The sequence below is a fragment of the Grampus griseus genome, assembly GCF_964374135.1.
Source record: "Grampus griseus genome assembly, chromosome: 4".
Taxonomy (NCBI): domain Eukaryota; kingdom Metazoa; phylum Chordata; class Mammalia; order Artiodactyla; family Delphinidae; genus Grampus; species Grampus griseus.
The window spans coordinates 139,616,711-139,634,750 of NC_138997.1; the positions used below are offsets into that span (position 1 = coordinate 139,616,711).

The following is an 18,040-nucleotide window of genomic DNA, read 5'->3' on the forward strand; positions in this document are numbered from 1 at the left end:
TGAGAATACTCATACCCACTTCACTGTGGTGGTGTAAAGATTTAATAATGCTTAACATAGTCCCTGATAATGCCGTACTGCATGAGGTGAATTTTATTTTATTTTATTTTATTAAGGGAAGTGTGAGAATAGGATCAAGTACAAATGTCTGAGGGAAGATCGAGAAAAAATTGTGGGTTACTGTTTTTTAAATAGTTTTTGACAAATATTTCTTTACCCATTTTGTTGGCTAACACAATGAAGTGCTGAAACACTTAGCAAATTTTCAAGTGTTAGTCTGGAATAATACAGACTAAGAAAAGATATGGATTTTGCTGTCAAAGATCTTATAGTCTAGTGAAGGAAGATACTTGGTAGAAGCTTAACACTTCTGAGTATTACATAAAATGTTATAATTTGTTCAACAATTATCACTAATCCAGTAAAGCAGAAGTGAGTGAGTTGAGAGTAACCAGAAACTGAAAAGGTAAGCAAAGGATTAATTAATAAGATCTTATAGATATCTTTTCATCATTTTAATGTTGGTGCGGTGTTCTGTATGTACTTGCCATGCTTTATTCAAAACTGGGTTCCTCTTGATGAACATGAATTTCTTTAAATTTTTAGCAGTGTTAAACTCCTTGCGGATAGATTTTTAGAAGAAGATTCAAGGCAGTTAAAAGGTGTTGCAGTGCTCAAGAGAGTTGATCAAGTCCTGAGATGGGGGTGCGGGGATAGGAAGGTAGGTAATGGGCGCCAGATTACGAAGGCTGGTGTATCTCAGGCTTTTAAAACCATGTTCCAACCAACTGAGAAGATTTGTCAACCTTTACTTTGTCATTTGCATTATGAAAATGAAGATTATTTTTCAAATAAAATTTATAACATTATGTATTTTCAGTTATACATGTCACCCTAGAAATTCTGTATTTACTGACTCTGTTAAGGAGTGTAGAAGTTGTTAGATTGAAAAGTTGGAATCTGATCTGAGAGAGAAACATTACTCATTTCTGGAAAGGGAAGTAGACTTTTTTCTTTTGATTGTGTGTGTTTTGAAAGGTTACTCTGGCAGGTGAGAGTAAAAGCAGAGAGACTGAAGGCAGGAGGATGGGTGACTTGCAGTAATCAAGATCTAAAGTGAAAAAGACCTGTTTTAGGGAGTGAGATTATTTCCATATTTTCCCCCTTTGGAGCACAATTTTACAACCTACTGTAATTTTGCTTACTTATCTGTACCCCTTACTAGACTTGAAGTTCCTTGGATAGGAGACTGTACACTTTGGCCACCTGCACCCTAAATTTAAGTGGTTGATTTTTAGGAACTTTATACTGCACTAAGGGTCTGTCCCAAGCACCTTGTTAGCTAAGGAAAAGAAAATACACTTGATTTAAAACAATTACATGTCATGGATACCCATTCCCTCTTTTTCCTTTTAAAAGTAAAGATAATTCTTAATATTTATTGAGCATTTATTTTTGTGCAAGCCAGTGAACACTTTATATGTTATTCCATTTTGTCACCAAACTGCTGTGCTTTGCTGTATAGACTCTCTATTTATTTATATTTTATAATTGAGGAAACATAAGATTAAATTAACTTGTTAAGGTCACAGAGCTAATAAGCCAGGCTGGACCTGTTTTCTCTGGCTCGAAGAGCTGTGCTTTTCTTCCCCACTGTATCAAACTACCTTCTGTCTTTATATTCTCTCTGTTTTTTAAGCTTGTAATTTTATAAACAGATGCAGTTTTCTGAGTTTCATAGAGAATATTATTGGAACTTTATTTCTTGACCTGGAGGTTGTATCCTTAACTAAATCCTTTAGGTTGGCATGTTTATGGCCTTCTCCAGAGGTCAGATAAGAAATACGATGAAGCCATTAAGTGTTACAGAAATGCGCTAAAATGGGATAAAGACAATCTTCAGATCTTAAGGGACCTTTCTTTACTACAGATTCAAATGCGAGATCTTGAGGGTTACAGGGTAAGTAGAGAATTTTTTTATTCTAAGGAAGAAATATTGTTTAAATATTTAAAACTCTTTGAGTACTTTCTGATAACAAGTTTTCCATTAAAAAAAATTTTTTAATTGAATCTTGCTCTCTTCTCCCAGTAGTGATTGTGTTTATGACTGGACTAATCAGATTTAAAAACTATTTTACTGTGAGGCAGAGTTGGATTACTGTATAAGATTGAGTTAATCAATTCAGTGAAAAATTAACATTTATATATATATTTTTATTTGTTTGTTTGTTTGTTTATTCTTTTTACCTCCATAGAGACTAATACTCTGTCTTGGTAGCTACCATTGTGTGTGCGGATGGGGGGGCTTCCTTCCAGTTTTATTCAAATATAATTGACATACAGCACTGTATAAGTTTAAGGTGTACAGCATAATGATTTTGTTTACATGAAATGTTACCACACTGTTTAGTAAGCATTCATCATCTTATATAGATACAAAGTAATAGAAGAAGGAAAAATTATATTTGTTCCTGGTGCTGAGAACTATTAGGGTTTACTTTTCTAACAGTTTCCACATATATCATACAGAAGTGTTAATTATATTAATCATATTGTACATTACACCCCTAGTACTTAATTTATCTTACAATTGGATGTGTGTGCCTTTGACCACCTTCATTTAATACCCCGTACTCCCCACCGCACTCCCATTCCCACCTCTGGTAACCACAAATCTGATTTCTTTTTCTCTGAGTTTGGTTGGTTGGTTGGAGTTTTTGAAGTTTAATTGCCCTATGATGCTATATTAGTTCCTGGTGCACAACATAGTGTTCTATATTTTTCTGCATTACAAAGTGATCACCACTGTAGCTATATTTTAACGCTTAAATCAGTCTATTAAGTCAGATTTATTTAGTCCCTCTTTTTTTTTTTTTTTTTTTCCATGTAGTACCTGTTGAGTTGTCTTCTATGGATCTTACCTCAGTGGTTGGGCACTGTATTAAAAAAAAGTGGGTTTTTTCCTTTGTACTATTTTTTTTTTAATTTAATTTAATTTTTTTTTTATACAGCAGGTTCTTATTAGTAATCAATTTTATACACATCAGTGTCTACATGTCAATCACAATTGCCCAATTCAGCACACCACCATCCCCACCCCCCCCGCGGCTTTCCCCCCTTGGTGTCCATACATTTGTTCTCTACATCTGTGTCTCAACCTCTGCCCTGCAAACCAGTTCATCTGTACCATTCTTCTAGGTGCCACATACATGCATTAATATACGATATTTGTTTTTCTCTTTCTGACTTACTTCACTCTGTATGACAGTCTCTAGATCCATCCACGTCTCAACAAATGACTCAATTTCATTCCTTTTCATGGCTGAGTAATATTCCATTGTAGATACGTACCACAACTTTTTTATCCATTCGTCTGTCGATGGGCATTTAGGTTGCTTCCACGACCTGGCTATTGTAAATAGTGCTGCAGTGAATATTGGGGTGCATGTGTCTTTTTGAATTATGGTTTTCTCAGGGTATATGCCCAGTAGTGGGATTGCTGGATCATATGGTAATTCTATTTTTAGTTTTATAAGGAACCTCCATACTGTTCTCCATAGTGGCTGTATCAGTTTACATTCCCACCAACAGTGCAAGAGGGTTCCCTTTTCTCCACACCCTCTCCAGCATTTGTTGTCTGTAGATTTTCTGATGATGCCCATTCTAACTGGTGTGAGGAGATACCTCATTGTAGTTTTGATTTGCATTTCTCTAATAATTAGTGATGTTGAGCAGCTTTTCATGTGCTTCTTGGCCATCTGTATGTCTTTGGAGAAATGTCTATTTAGGTCTTCTGCCCATTTTTGGAGTGGGTTGTTTGTTTCTTTAATATTGAGCTGCATGAACTGTTAATATATTTTGGAGATTAATCCTTTGTCCATTGATTCGTTTGCAAATACTTTCTCCCATTCTGAGGGTTGTCTTTTCGTCTTGTTTATGGTTTCCTTTGCTGTGCAAAAGCTTTTAAGTTTCATTAGGTCCCATTTCTTTATTTTTGTTTTTATTTCCATTACTCTAGGAGGTGGCTCAAAAAAGATCTTGCTGTGATTTATGTCAAAGAGTGTTCTTCCTATGTTTTCCTCTAAGAGTTTTATAATGTCTTGTCTTACATTTAGTTGTCTAATCCATTTTGAGTTTATTTTTGTGTATGATGTTAGGGAGTGTTCTAATTTCATTCTTTTACATGTAGCTGTCCAGTTTTCCCAGCACCATTTATTGAAGAGACTGTCTTTTCTCCATTGCATATCCTTGCCTCCTTTGTCATAGATTAGTTGACCATAGGTGCATGGGTTTATCTCTGGGCTTTCTATCTTGTTCCATTGATCTATTTTTCTGTTTTTGTGCCAGTACCATATTGTCTTGATTACTGTCGCTTTGTAGTATAGTCTGAAGTCAGGGAGTCTGATTTCTCCAGCTCCGTTTTTTCCCCTCAAGACTGCTTTGGCTATTCGGGGTCTTTTGTGCCTCCATATAAACTTTAAGGTTTTTTGTTCTAGTTCCGTAAAAAAAGCCATTGGTAATTTGATAGGGATTGCATTGAATCTGTAGATTGCTTTGGGTAGTATAGTCATTTCACAATATTGATTCTTCCAATCCAAGAACATGGTATATCTCTCCATCTGTTGGTATCATCTTTAATTTCTTTCATCAGTGTCTTACAGTTTTCTGCATACAGGTCTTTTGTCTCCTGTATGTAGGTAGGTTTAATCCTAGGTATTTTATTCTTTTTGTTGCATTGGTAAATGGGAGTGTTTCCTTAATTTCTCTTTCAGATTTATTATCATTAGCGTATAGGAATGCAAGAGATTTCTGTGCATTAATTTTGTATCCTGCAACTTTACCAAATTCATTGATTAGTAGTTTTCTGGTAGCATCTTTAGGATTCTCTATGTATAGTATCATGTCATCTGCACACAGTGACAGCTTTACTTCTTCTTTTCCAATTTGTATTCCTTTTATTTCTTTTTCTTCTCTGATTGCCGTGGCTAGGACTTCCAAAACTGAGTTGAATAAGAGTGGTGAGAGCGGACATCCTTGTCTTGTTCCTGATCTTAGAGGAAATGCTTTCAGTTTTTCACCATTGAGAATGATGTTTGCTGTGGGTTTGTCATATATGGCCTTTATTATGTTGAGGTAGGTGCCCTCTATGCCCACTTTCTGGAGAGTTTTTATCATAAATGGGTGTTGAATCTTGTCAGAAGCTTTTTCTGCATCTATTGAGATGATCATATGGTTTTTATTCTTCAATTTGTTAATGTGGTGTATCACATTGATTGATTTGCATATATTGAAGAATCCTTGCATCCCTGGGATAAATCTCACTTGATCATGGTGTATGGTCCCTTTAATGTGTTGGATTCTGTTTGCTAGTATTTTGTTGAGGATTTTTGCATCTACATTCATCAGTGACATCAGTCTGTAATTCTCTTTTTTTGTAGTATCTTTGTCTGGTTTTGGTATCAGGGTGATGGTGGCCTCATAGAATGAGTTTGGGAGTGTTCCTTCCTCTGTAATTTTTTGGAAGAGTTTGAGAAGGATGGGTGTTAGCTCTTCTCTAAATGTTTGATAGAATTCACCTGTGAAGCCATCTGGTCCTGGACTTTTGTTTGTCCGAAGATTTTTTTTTTTTTTTTTTTTTGCGGTACGCGGGCCTCTCTCTGTTGTGGCCTCTCCTGTTACGGGGCACAGTCTCCAGACGCGCAGGCTCAGCGGCCATGGCTCACGCGCCCAGCTGCTCCACGGCATGTGGTATCTTCCTGGACTGGGGCACGAGCCCGTGTCCTCTGCATAGGCAGGCGGACTCTCAACCACTGCACCACCAGGGAAGCCCTGTCGGAAGACTTTTAATCACAGTTTCAATTTCATTACTTGTGGTTGGTCTGTTCATATTTTCTATTTCTTCCTGGTTCAGTCTTGGAAGGATATACCTTTCTAAGAATTTGTCCATTTCTTCCAGGTTGTCCATTTTGTTGGCATAGAGTTGCTTGTAGTAGTCTCTTAGGATGCTTTGTATTTCTGAGGTGTCTGTTGTAACGTCTCCTTTTTCATTTCTGATTTTATTGATTTGAGTCCTCTCTCTCTTTTTCTTGATGAGTCTGGCTAATGGTTTATCCATTTTGTTTATCTTTTCAAAGAACCAGCTTTTAGTTTTATTGATCTTTGCTATTGTTTTCTTTGTTTCTATTTCATTTATTTCTGCTCTGATCTTTATCATTTCTTTCCTTCTGCTAACTTTGGGTTTTGTTTGTTCTTCTTTCTCTAGTTCCTTTAGGTGTAAGGTTAGATCGTTTATTTGAGATTTTTCTTGTTTCTTGAGGTAAGCTTGTATTGCTGTAAACTTCCCTCTTAGAACTGCTTTTGCTGCATCCCATAGGTTTTGGTTTTTTTTTTAACATCTTTATTGGAGTGTAATTGCTTTACAGTGGTGTGTTAGCTTCTGCTGTATGACAAAGTGAATCAGCTATACATATACATATATCCCCATATCTCCTCCCTCTTGAGTCTCCCTCCCAACCTCCCTATCCCACCCCTCTAGGTGGTCACAAAGCACCGAGCTGATCTCCCTGTGCTATGCAGCTGCTTCCCACTAGCTATCTATTTTACATTTGGTAGTGTATATATGTCCATGCCACTCTCTCACTTCGTCCCAGCTTACCCTTCCCCCTCCCCATGTCCTCTTTTCTTAGAGTAAGTAGATCAGTAAGTAATAAAGGGTACCAGGTCTTAACCTTTTAAAAAATTACAAGATTATCTTGGAAGTTTCATTGTGCTTCTTAAGAAATATGTTTTTGCTTCTGTAAAGCTACACAATATGGATGTTTGAAACTATTTTCTGTTAATGATTTCCATCCTTGGTTACAGATTGCTCAGTGTTTTGGGGTAAAGGAACATCATCTTTCTAAGAAGCATTTACTTTCATTGTAAAACTAAAAAGTGTTTTTTTTCCCCTCTTAAAGGAAACGAGGTATCAATTACTCCAGCTTCGACCTGCACAGAGAGCATCGTGGATTGGTTATGCTATTGCTTACCATTTATTAGAAGATTATGAAATGGCGGCAAAGATTTTAGAAGAATTTAGGAAAACCCAACAGGTAACAACCAGAAGTCATACCTAGTAAACTAGGTCTTATTCTTAATATAGCTAAAAGAAGTGTATAGAGCCTTACTAACTTTTTGTTTGAAATAGTTTCAAACTTACAGAGAAGTTGCAAGAAGAGTACAAAGAACTCCATATAGAAGTTCACTCACATTAACTAGTGGTTAATATTTGATACATTTACTTAGTCTCTGTATTTACTTAGCTATCTAACTTTTCCCTGACACATTTGAGAGTAGCTGTGGATACCACGCTCCTCTACTCCTCAGTGCTTCAGTGTGGTGTTTCCTAAGAATAACTCGGTAGCTGTCAGGTGTATACATACTGCTGTATAGATGATCAAAAACTTAGGAAATTTAACATTGATAGGCTGTTATTATCTAATCCACAATGCATATTCAAAATTTACTAATCGACCTGTTTATATCCTTTTTAGGACTTTTTTTTCCATTTCAGCATCCAGTTTAGAATCATAACTTACATTTAGTTGTCATTTCTCTTCATTCTCTTTTAATCTGGAAGTTTCAAAGGCTTTCTCTGTATTTCATGACATTGGTAGTTTTGAAGAGTCATGGCAGTGCTTTCGTAGAACATCCATCAATTTGGATTTATTTGATGTTTCCTCATTATTAGCTATTGTTATGCATTTTGGGCAGGAAACTACAGAAGTGATTTCAAGCCCTTCTTAGTTCACCACATTGAGTCACATGGTGTCTGTTCCGTTTGATTACTTGGTTAAGGTGGTGTCTGCCAGGTTTCTTCACTATAAACTTGTTATTTTTTTCTCTTTGTATTTAATAAACAATTTGAGACTTTATGAATAGTCTTGTTCCTCATCAAACTTTCACCACTAGTTTTAGCATTCATTGATTATGATTCTTGCCTGAGTCAACTGTTCCTATGATAGTTTCAAAATGGTGATTTTTCTGTCTTATTCCTTCTAGATTTATTTGACATTCTATTCTTAAGTAAGAGCTTTCCTTTCTCCCCTATTTATTTATTATATGTAAGGACTTAATGGATTATTTTATTCAGTGGGTTATAAGTTAATATTGACATTATTTACTTAGTTGCTCCCTAGAAAGATATTTAGGAATTTTAAAAAATGAATTTTGTTCATCATATATTATCCTTTGACTTTTTATATGTATTTGAGTGTGTGAACAATTTTCTAATATGAAAGCAAAATTCTTACTGTTAGTATTCCTTATATCCATATATAGACATCCCCTGATAAAGTGGATTATGAATATAGTGAACTCCTTTTATATCAGAATCAAGTTCTTCGGGAAGCAGGTCTCTATAGAGAAGCTCTGGAACATCTTTGTACCTATGAAAAGCAGATTTGTGATAAACTTGCTGTAGAAGAAACCAAAGGTATTTTTTTTAAAGAGTGTAATTTATTCTGGTATTTAATTATGACAAAGAGCAAAACTGAAAAATCTAGTTGCTACTGATAGTTGCATATAACACAACTTCTTGATTTGATGTCAAAATCTATTTCTTACTCATGCACTTTGAATAATTTGTAACGTGGGAAAATACACATTCAAACAATGGATATTGTTATAGGGAAAAAAATTGTGAACAATAAATCATTGAATGAAGTGACTCAGTACAATATTTTCTCTTTAAGTATCTTTGATCTGAAAATACTGTAGAGTTTGATTAAGACACTGGAGGCAATTGCTCAATTTTATGAGACAGAGGATTTTCTTAGAAACTGCTTATTGGCAAAACTGGATGTGTACAACACATTTCTGTATTGTCAGTAATATATATTGATAAATCAATCTTTACTAAAGTGCTTATGGGACATTCCTAGGGTTCTTTATGGTTTATCTGAATGTCTCTCTGAACATAGAACATGAATTGAAACCAGAGATTCGGCTTTATATGTGTGGATTAGGGTAGGAGGATGGGTAGATCCTTAAATAAAGATCTCCGGTTCTGCCGTTTATTAGAGGGTTGAGAAGGAGTCTTTGTAGTTTTAAAAGTTGAGGAACTGATTATGGAAAGTGAAAGAAAAATAACAAGTAATTGAGAATATGAGTACTAAGAATTGCCGTCTGAAATATTCCTTTACCTTTGTGACACCAGGCGACTGAAGTTCGTTGGTTTCAGATTTCTTTGGCTTCCCTTGAAGTTGAACACTAGAAAGTGTGGTATCTGTATGCGGAGTGGGTATAGCCACCATTTGCTTGATGAACTTTTCAGCAGAGGATAATGCTGCTGGCAAGAAAAGAATGGAAGTCTAAGGCGTCTGGTGCTCATTTGTGAGCTGTAGACCCAAGACAGCCCTCTCGCGTTTGAGTTGATCATCCCTTAGCAGTCTGTTAGTTATAAAGGAGGAGGTTTCTGACTTACTGGAAAGATCACGAGGTTGAGAAAACTAGTTTGAATTCCTTCATTGGCTACTAACCAGCTAAATGATGAGGGGCAAGACTTGAGCCTCAGTTTCTCTACGGAAATATGTGACATTGTTCAAAATACTCTTAAGTACATTGTTTTGTTTTATTATTTTTATAACTTTCTTAGTGAGGAAGAATGACAGCTGAAGCTGAGGACTCAGAATTGACCCATGGATTTAGCAGTTTGGAAGTTACTGATGACCTTAACAAAAAAACATTCTGAACATTTGGAAGGAGGGTAGTAAAAGCCCAAACAGATCAAGTAGATTTAAATGAGATTTGAGTAGAGGAATTGAAGATAGCATGCATAAATGATGCATACAAGTAGTTTTGCTGTATAGGAAACACCTATAGGGTAGTGGTGGATGGAATGGGTTATAGGATCAAAAGAAGATTTGTACAGCATTTGCTTATGCTCACTGGGAACTAAGAGTAGAGTCATCAATCGTCGGATATTCCAGTAATAAAAGGCATTGATGTTAGTGGTGGGTAGTCAGGATAATTTAGGAATTTCCTGGCGTGGGTGAGTGGGCATAGTTAGGCAGAAAGTTTCATTGTTAATTCTTATACCATCAGTTTCTTCTACAAGGGAAAGGTGGGTAAAGATTACGGGAAGGAAATGTGGATGGGTGTAGCGTAGGGGAGAAAAGTTGCAGAATATTATTTGTTTTTAGTGAAGTAGGCTTTTGGTTAGTGTAGAGCTGACCGTTAACTTTGGTGCTGTTGACATTTTGGGACCAAGGTGTTGGAGGTGGAAGTTTCCTGTATGTTGTGTAATGTTTAGCAGCATTGGTAGCTTCTACCTATCAGATACCATAGCACCTGCTCCCCGTATTACTGTGACACCAAAAATGTCTCCAGATCTTGCTAAATGTCTCATGGATGGCAAAAATGCACCTGGTTGAGAACCACTGAGGGTATAAACATTAAGAATATGGGCTCATTTAGCCAAATTGCTTGGGTTCAGATCCTGACTCTTAACAGTTAACTATCTGAAAGACCCTTGACAAGTTTACTTATGTTCTCTGCTTTACAATGACACAAATAATAGTAACCTATCTCATAGAGCTTTGAGAATTGAATTAAGTAATGCAAGTGAAACATTTAAAAGTCACTTTCACTCTCAGTAAGTGTTCATTTTTATTATCTGATAATAGAAAGGGTGCAAGAGTGAAGTCCTGGTTTGAAAATAATACGTTTGGTGAATGGGAGCCCATCAAGGTAGGGAAAAGGATTCCCGAGTAGTGTTTGAGGCTTGTGTGAGTTTGGAGCTCATATATTTCTAGTGAAACCGGTGCCTCAGTCCATTCATCTGCTGACTTCTTTTATGCGAAGGTGTACAGCAAGCAAGCAGTCGGGGTGATCCAGGCCTTAAAATTGGTAAATGAGGGAGCCTAGGTTTTGAGATTAGTTTTCATATTTGGGGCTGCTAATGTCATTCAGGGATGAGATTGGTCATGCAACCCAGAGAAGACAAGCAGTGAGCCTACAGGTTGCTGAAAGGCGTGAAGAAAAGGGAACAGTTTTCCTCTAGGGTTGGAGGGTTGGATTAGTGAGACAAGAAGAAGAAAGTCAAGATAGTTAAGTTTAAAGCAAGATGCATATTTGGTAGTTGGAAGAGAGAAAAATCAGTTGTGGGAAGAGAGACAATGTGGCCATGCTTATGGGCTGCTAGAGCACAATCGTTTCTTAGTTGATTAGGGCATCATAAGGTTAGGGTATTGGATTGGGGCATTAATTTGGATTTTGAAATTGTCCATATGTTGTCAGGAATACTTGAGTAGTAGATGATGGCTTGGTGACTGTGTTCAGTGACCTTGAGAGAGTAGCCTGGAGTTAGAAAAATACCTGAATAAATTGAGGATGTGAAGAGGATGGCATTTCTACACATGAACTTTCAAAAAGGAGGGACAATAAAGTAACATGGTAAATAGTCTTGTTGAGGGGAATTGAGAACTCAGGAGGATACCAAATCTACCCACTTCCCAATATTGAAGAGGTTTTAAGAGAAAGTTTGGGGAAAACTTAAAGTTACAATCAGAAGATACTTAATTTGTTTTTTATCAGGGGAACTTCTGTTGCAATTATGTCGTTTGGAAGATGCAGCTGATGTTTACAGAGGATTACAAGAGAGAAATCCTGAAAACTGGGCCTATTACAAAGGCTTGGAAAAGGCACTCAAGCCAGGTAGCATTGGTTAAAACTTACTCTCTAAGTTTTAATTGCTTCTTTTGTTAATATATATTGTGTTAACTCAGTGAAAATCATAACTAGAAGAACTGGTTAAGAATTGGTTCAGGGACTTCCTTGCTGGTCCAGTGGGTAAGACTCTGCGCTCCCAATGCAGGGGGTCCGGGTTCAATCCCTGTTCGGGGAACTAGATGCTACATGCATGCCACAACTAAGAAGTCCGCATGCTACAACTAAACATGCCTCAACGAAGATCCCGTGTGCCTCAACTAAGACCTGGCACAGCCTAAATAAATAAATAAATATTTTAAAAAGAGAAAGGTTAACAGGAGAAAAACTAATTAAAATAAAGAATTGGTTCAAAATCTGAATATAGAAGTACATTTGTGAACTTCCATTTAATATGGTAGACTAAGTGTTTTCTGAAACCTCTCTTCTACTACAAATTCAAAGAAAGAGTTGTGAAAATAATTTTAGAAACAAGTTTGAAAAATTTACAAATGCATAGCAGCATCAGAAACGTGAAAGGGAAAAGTAGAAATGGAGATGTCTCCCCAAAGGAAAGACTTCTGTGATAACCTGTGGCTACAGCAGAGTGGCCTGCCAGGGGCAAGTGAATGTTGCCAAGCTGAAAGGGAAGTACTGTTTCCTATGTGGGAAGAAGGACTCAAATAAACTTGGTCCAGAGACACTCTTCTCCCCAACCATTCTCTCCCATGAATAGGACCTGCTTGTGAGGACAAACCCAGAAACATGTCATCTACAAAAAGGCAGAGTCTTTAGCCAGGATGATCTAATTTGAAGCGAAGTTTCCCACAAGACTGATAGTGAACTATTCCTGGTACATTGATAAATGTGAAAGAAACCTTGTACAAAGAATGTCATCCTCTGTAGTAACACCAGCATTGGAAAGGTAATCATCAGTGCCAGCCAAAGGGAGAGTAGAGATCGTAGAGAAGCCTAAGATGAAAAGAGGCAATGAAATATGCACAGTTAAGAGAAAGTGCCTGTTAGGAATCTGGGAAATGAAAAACATACTTCTTGATGTGACATGAAAATCTTAATAGATTAAATATAAGGGGCCACAGCTGAGGGAAGTTAGTGACGTGGAAGACTGAACAAGGAAAGTTCTTACCTGAGAGTAAAAGAAAATATAAAAGAAATATGGAGAAATGGAAGATAGAGGATAAATCCAGAAGCTCCAAGATAAATCAAAGGAGAGGAGTTAGAGGAGAGGCTGAAAAGAATACTGGAGAAGCCATAGGTGGAAACATAATAACCGAGCCTTTCTTGGAACTGCAGTAGAGCAGGCAGATTTTGAAAGGCCACCTAAAGCAGAGCAGGATAAGGAAAATTATGTATTTTATATGATTATAGATTGAAATATGAAAATATTAGAAGTATTCTAAAATGATTGTTGATATATTTAGGTGGTTAGATTATGAATAATTTTTCCCATGTTCAAATTTTCTGTTTAATATGGTAATTTTTATATATTTTCAGAAATTTGTAATTTTCTAGAAAAATATGTTTTAATTACATATGAAAAATAATTTTTGTTTTGATTTGCAGCTAATATGTTAGAACGACTAAAAATTTATGAGGAGGCCTGGACTAAGTATCCCAGGGGATTGGTGCCAAGAAGACTGCCGTTAAACTTTTTATCTGGTAAGTGAGAATAATTGTGAAGGAATGAAAATGGTGTGATGATATACAGTATCTTTCCTTGGTTTTAAATATATGAGTATGCATGTTAAGGTTTTAATGTGTGCATTTTTAGAGTTGTCTGGGTACATGTAAGTCAACAGGATTTTTTTCTTCCAAGGTGAGAAGTTTAAAGAATGTTTGGATAAGTTCCTAAGGATGAACTTCAGCAAGGGTTGTCCACCAGTCTTCAATACTTTGAGGTCTCTATACAAAGATAAAGAAAAGGTAAAGCAAAATACAATGGTTTGGTTTGGTTTTGTGTTTTGACTATCATTTCTTTGCTCAGTATTTGGAATAATTGGTTCTTGGCTACCTGTGCACATAGTATACGCAGTGTGAATCTGCTAACAGTCTTCCTAGCTTGCAGTTTAAATGCTTCTGTGCCTCATTTCCTTTTCATCCTCCGCTCTCTAGCTGAATAAATTACTGCTTATTTGTTCTGTCTTTTGTTTCTGATATGTACTTTTTAATGAGTCGGTACAGGGATGAAAAGTTGGTAAGGTAGTGATTTCTTCAGTATTTTCTCTAATTCCTGCTCATGGGGAAACCCAGAAGTAATTTTTTTTTTTTGAACTAAGTTGAAGCTTAGTAATATTTCTCCTTTTTATTTGGTAGAAAAAAAATTCTGTCAGAAGAGTTTGTTTGCTGTCCCAGTAAGTCAGCTTACTCTTTCAGCTACGTATTACAACATTCAAAACGCTGGTTAAAGGGTGTTTTAATCTTTTTTCTTTGGCCGCACTGCATGGCGTGGGATATCTTGGTTCCCCAACCAGGGATCGAACCCATGCCCCCTGCAATGGAAGCATGGATTCTTATCCACTGGACCACCAGGGAAGTCCCAAGGGTGTTTTAATCCTGGTTTAGATTATTTTGTTTATAAGTACAGTGGCATCAGACATGTTGGCTGGGTTTAAAAAAAAACACCTTAAAGGTGGGAAAGATTAAATGTGCTAAACATTTAAACCTAAAGTATATAAAGGGCACTTACTCTGACAGTCTTTTGTTGAAAGGTCCAAGATATGGGCTTTATTGATGACTGTTTCACCTTTTTTCCCCCTTGATTAAATCACATTGATAGAATATGGTATTTTACTTCTAGTTTTGGTACAGTGAGAACGTGATGCTTGTGAAGCAATCTTGATTGTAGAATCATATATATTGTTACGAGTTTTCCCTTTATGGTTATCTTTTTAAACCTAAATTGGTAAAAAATGTCTAATTTGTCTGTGAGTCTTTCCATGGTATTTGACTTAATAGAAGCAGTTCTTTCTTTTTGTTCTCATTTCTTAAGTTTACATAATATTGAATTAAATTCTGCAATGATGATAATGAATGCAACTAATTCAAACAGGTTGGGAAAACAAACCTCTTAGTAAGCATGTAGCTCACCTTGTGGGAGAAGAACATGGGCGCAGCAGAATAACCTGGCTGTGGCCATTCAGTCCTCACAATTTTCTGAGGTGATGGAGAGAGCTGGTGTTAACCTGTTGAGTCAGTTAAGTTGAGGTCATTTAAGAGAGCTTCTGTAGTAACAAATTCATTATAGATGGATTAAGCAAAGAAGGGAATTAATAAATTAAAAGTATTCACAGATCTCTTACGAAGCCAGGAGTAAGTAGTACAGTCATGACTCAGGAGAGACCAGAACTGGGACAGCCACTCACTCTCCTGGATCTCAGAAACCCACCTACGGTGCCATGCTTCTCTGTTACTGATGCTTTCCCCACGGTGATGAAATTGAGAGTGGATGCTGTCATATGCTTGTGGAATTTCTCTTTTTACACAGTATTTAATTCTTGATTCCTAAAGTGCAAATGTTAATTGTGTTATTTATGTGAATTGAGGTAACAATGAACCAAGATAAAAATCATCCCTAACACTACCTCTTTCTGTCCAGCCTTTTCCTGATTTCTAGTTCAGCTTGATGCTTTATTTTATAGCAGGGAAAGGAGTTGCCAGTAAGTTTTTTGGAAAGTTTTGCCTTAAAACACACCTTCATAAATGTATGGTTTTAAATTTTTATCCATAGGTTAAGAGATTTATAAAAAGGTGTGTGCGTGTGTATGAGAGGGAGAGAGAGAGAGAGAGAGAGGTGGAGGGGGGAATCGGAATGTTTATTTAGCCCTCTAGTAGTAAATAACACATTTTGCACAAGCATAGTAACTATATATTTATTTATTTTTATTAAAGTGTGCTTGTGTGTTTGTACTCCAGGTGGCAATCATAGAAGAATTAGTAGTAGGTTATGAAACATCTCTAAAAAGCTGCCGGTTATTTAACCCCAGTGGTAAGTGCTCAAGTTTTATGTTTTAAAAAAATCTTGAAAATCTTAATATGTTGCGAAATTCTTGATCAGAAGGTCAGTATTGTTCATTATTTAGTCAGTAAGCTTAGTATATTTAAACTTTTTTTCCCTTTAAGATGAAGGTGCATTAATGTACACATTGTGTGAAATGTACATTGGTAAGAAGATAATCAGTAGCTTATTGAAAAAAATTTTATGTAAAATTTAAAACACCTGCAAAACTAGATGTACTAGTATGATGACACTCCATTTACCCGCCACTCAACTTCAGTAGTTTTTACCTCATGGCCAAAGTTATTTCATCTGTATCCTTACCTACTTCCCTTAATCCCATGTTATTCTAAAACAGATCCCAAACATCACATCATTTCATCCATGAATATTTCAGTATTCTAAAGATTATAACCATAATAGCGTCACCATACTTGAACATTAATACTTTCTTAATATCAAAGAAAAAAGTCCATGCTTACATTTCCAGGTATCTTGGAAATAGCATTTTTTCTCTTTGTTTTTGAAGTTTGTTTGAATGAAGATCCAGGTGAAATCTATACTTTGAGTTTGTTTGATATGTCTCTTAGCCCTTTTTTATAAATCTGTAGGTTTTCCCTCTTTCTTCCTGCAATTTATTTATTAAAGAAGTTAGTTTTTTTCCCTTGAGTTTTTCTGTAGTATGGATTTTGCTGAATATACCCATATCGTGTTGCTTAACATGTTATTTCTCTGTCCTCTGGATTTGTTACAAATTGGTAGCTGGATACACAGCTGTGCTGTCTAGTATGGTAGCCATTAGCCACATGGGGCTATTAAAATGTTTTCAATTAAATAAAAAATTTAATTAGTTGCACTAGCCACATTTCAAGCGCTGCTCAATAGCTAGTGCAAATCGAATGCCTGCCCTATTAGACAGGGCAGATCCAGAACATTTCCATCATTACGGAAACTTCTCACGGAAAGGTCTGACTGCAGGTTTGATGAGATTTGATTTGATTTTTTTTTTTCCTTTTTGTTTTAAAGACAAAGGGATGAGCAAGATTATTTCAAGATGGTGGTGTGTTCTTTGATCAAGAGGCATGAAGTATTTGTTTCATATGTTAAGAACTGTTAAGAATTACAAGCTAGTGATATTCTACCATTCATTTTTTTATTATCTTAAAGAGATACTATCTGTCATCTGCTTATGCAGTATTTCAGTTTGTATAGAAAAAGCAAGATAAATGCTGCTTTTTCTCCCCTGCCTAGCCTACTTTTTTGTTCTTTACCAGTTTTCAAAATAATGAATTGGTTTAGTAGCATTCTTCAAAGATGGCCAATACATGTTTTAAAGGTATTATTATGAATTCATGACTTTAACCATATTTGCAGTTTCAAATGGTTTAAACCTTCACATACTAGGATAGTAGTTGATAGCTTCCTTGCAGTTTGGTATGACAAAATATTGTAGCTCACCTTGTATACTGCCCACAGCAGATGTGTAATCAGTTGTTTTTCCCAAGGAGCCCTGTTTCCTGCAGTGGGAAAGCCCAGTATGGGACCTGGGGTGCTTATTGCTATTGAGTTGATCACTGTTTCTAGGTCTCAGATGAATTTAAATAGTACTTTTTAGAAGGCGTTACCATGGTTTCATCGGTTAATCATCATGATGTTCCTTTGATTATCAGCATTTTCCTACATATTTTACAAATGTGGAAGAGGTTCAATGACATGCCCAAGAATATGCAGCACTTTAGTTGCAGATCTATCAGAACGGGAGTTGGTGAGTTCCACTCCTATTGTTTGTCCACTGAGCCATCCTACTTCTACTAGGATAAAAATAAGCACTCTGTTGCTTTCTTTGAAAGCAAATAACAGTTCTTAGATTTTAGAAATTTGTATTAAAAAATCATTTTTTAATGTGTGGGTTGTATATTTAACTTGCACACTTTCTTGTGAGTATATAAAAATAAAATTATGAACTAAAATACAGAATAAGTATTTTTACTCATCTCATTTTTTGGGTATAATTTTTATTTAACCTAAATTATGCATTGTTGCATATTCAGAATAATATTAAAATATGTTAAGAATCTTATAATCACCAAAATTCAAAATAACCACATCACAAGTATATTTATGTATAGTTTGGTACATTAGCTAGAAACCCAATTGAGCAGTCATGCCTTTCTTCTTTCTTTTTCTTTTTTTACCGTCACATTAATGGAAATTTTCTCTTTATTTATTTATTTTTTTTCCCTCATACATAACATCCTGATCAGTATACTCGTAGTTCTAGTACAACTTGTCGTGTCCTCTCCCCCCGAACCCTCCCCTTCCCCTCCCTCCCCTCAGTTT

At 36.0% G+C, this 18,040-nt stretch overlaps 1 protein-coding gene across 2 annotated transcripts in view; it reads left to right on the forward strand.

Annotated features, from left to right (window-relative positions):
- The window catches only part of NAA15 (N-alpha-acetyltransferase 15, NatA auxiliary subunit), a 74,514-nt gene that overhangs the window by 27,532 nt on the left and 28,942 nt on the right, over positions 1-18,040 (forward strand). For both annotated transcript variants that reach the window (XM_082652829.1, XM_082652830.1), the window contains exons 4-10: positions 1,803-1,960; positions 6,957-7,091; positions 8,320-8,473; positions 11,575-11,694; positions 13,270-13,365; positions 13,523-13,629; positions 15,619-15,691. In XM_082652829.1, the coding sequence (XP_082508955.1) occupies positions 1,803-1,960; positions 6,957-7,091; positions 8,320-8,473; positions 11,575-11,694; positions 13,270-13,365; positions 13,523-13,629; positions 15,619-15,691 (843 nt within the window). The remainder of the gene's footprint in view (positions 1-1,802; positions 1,961-6,956; positions 7,092-8,319; positions 8,474-11,574; positions 11,695-13,269; positions 13,366-13,522; positions 13,630-15,618; positions 15,692-18,040) is intronic.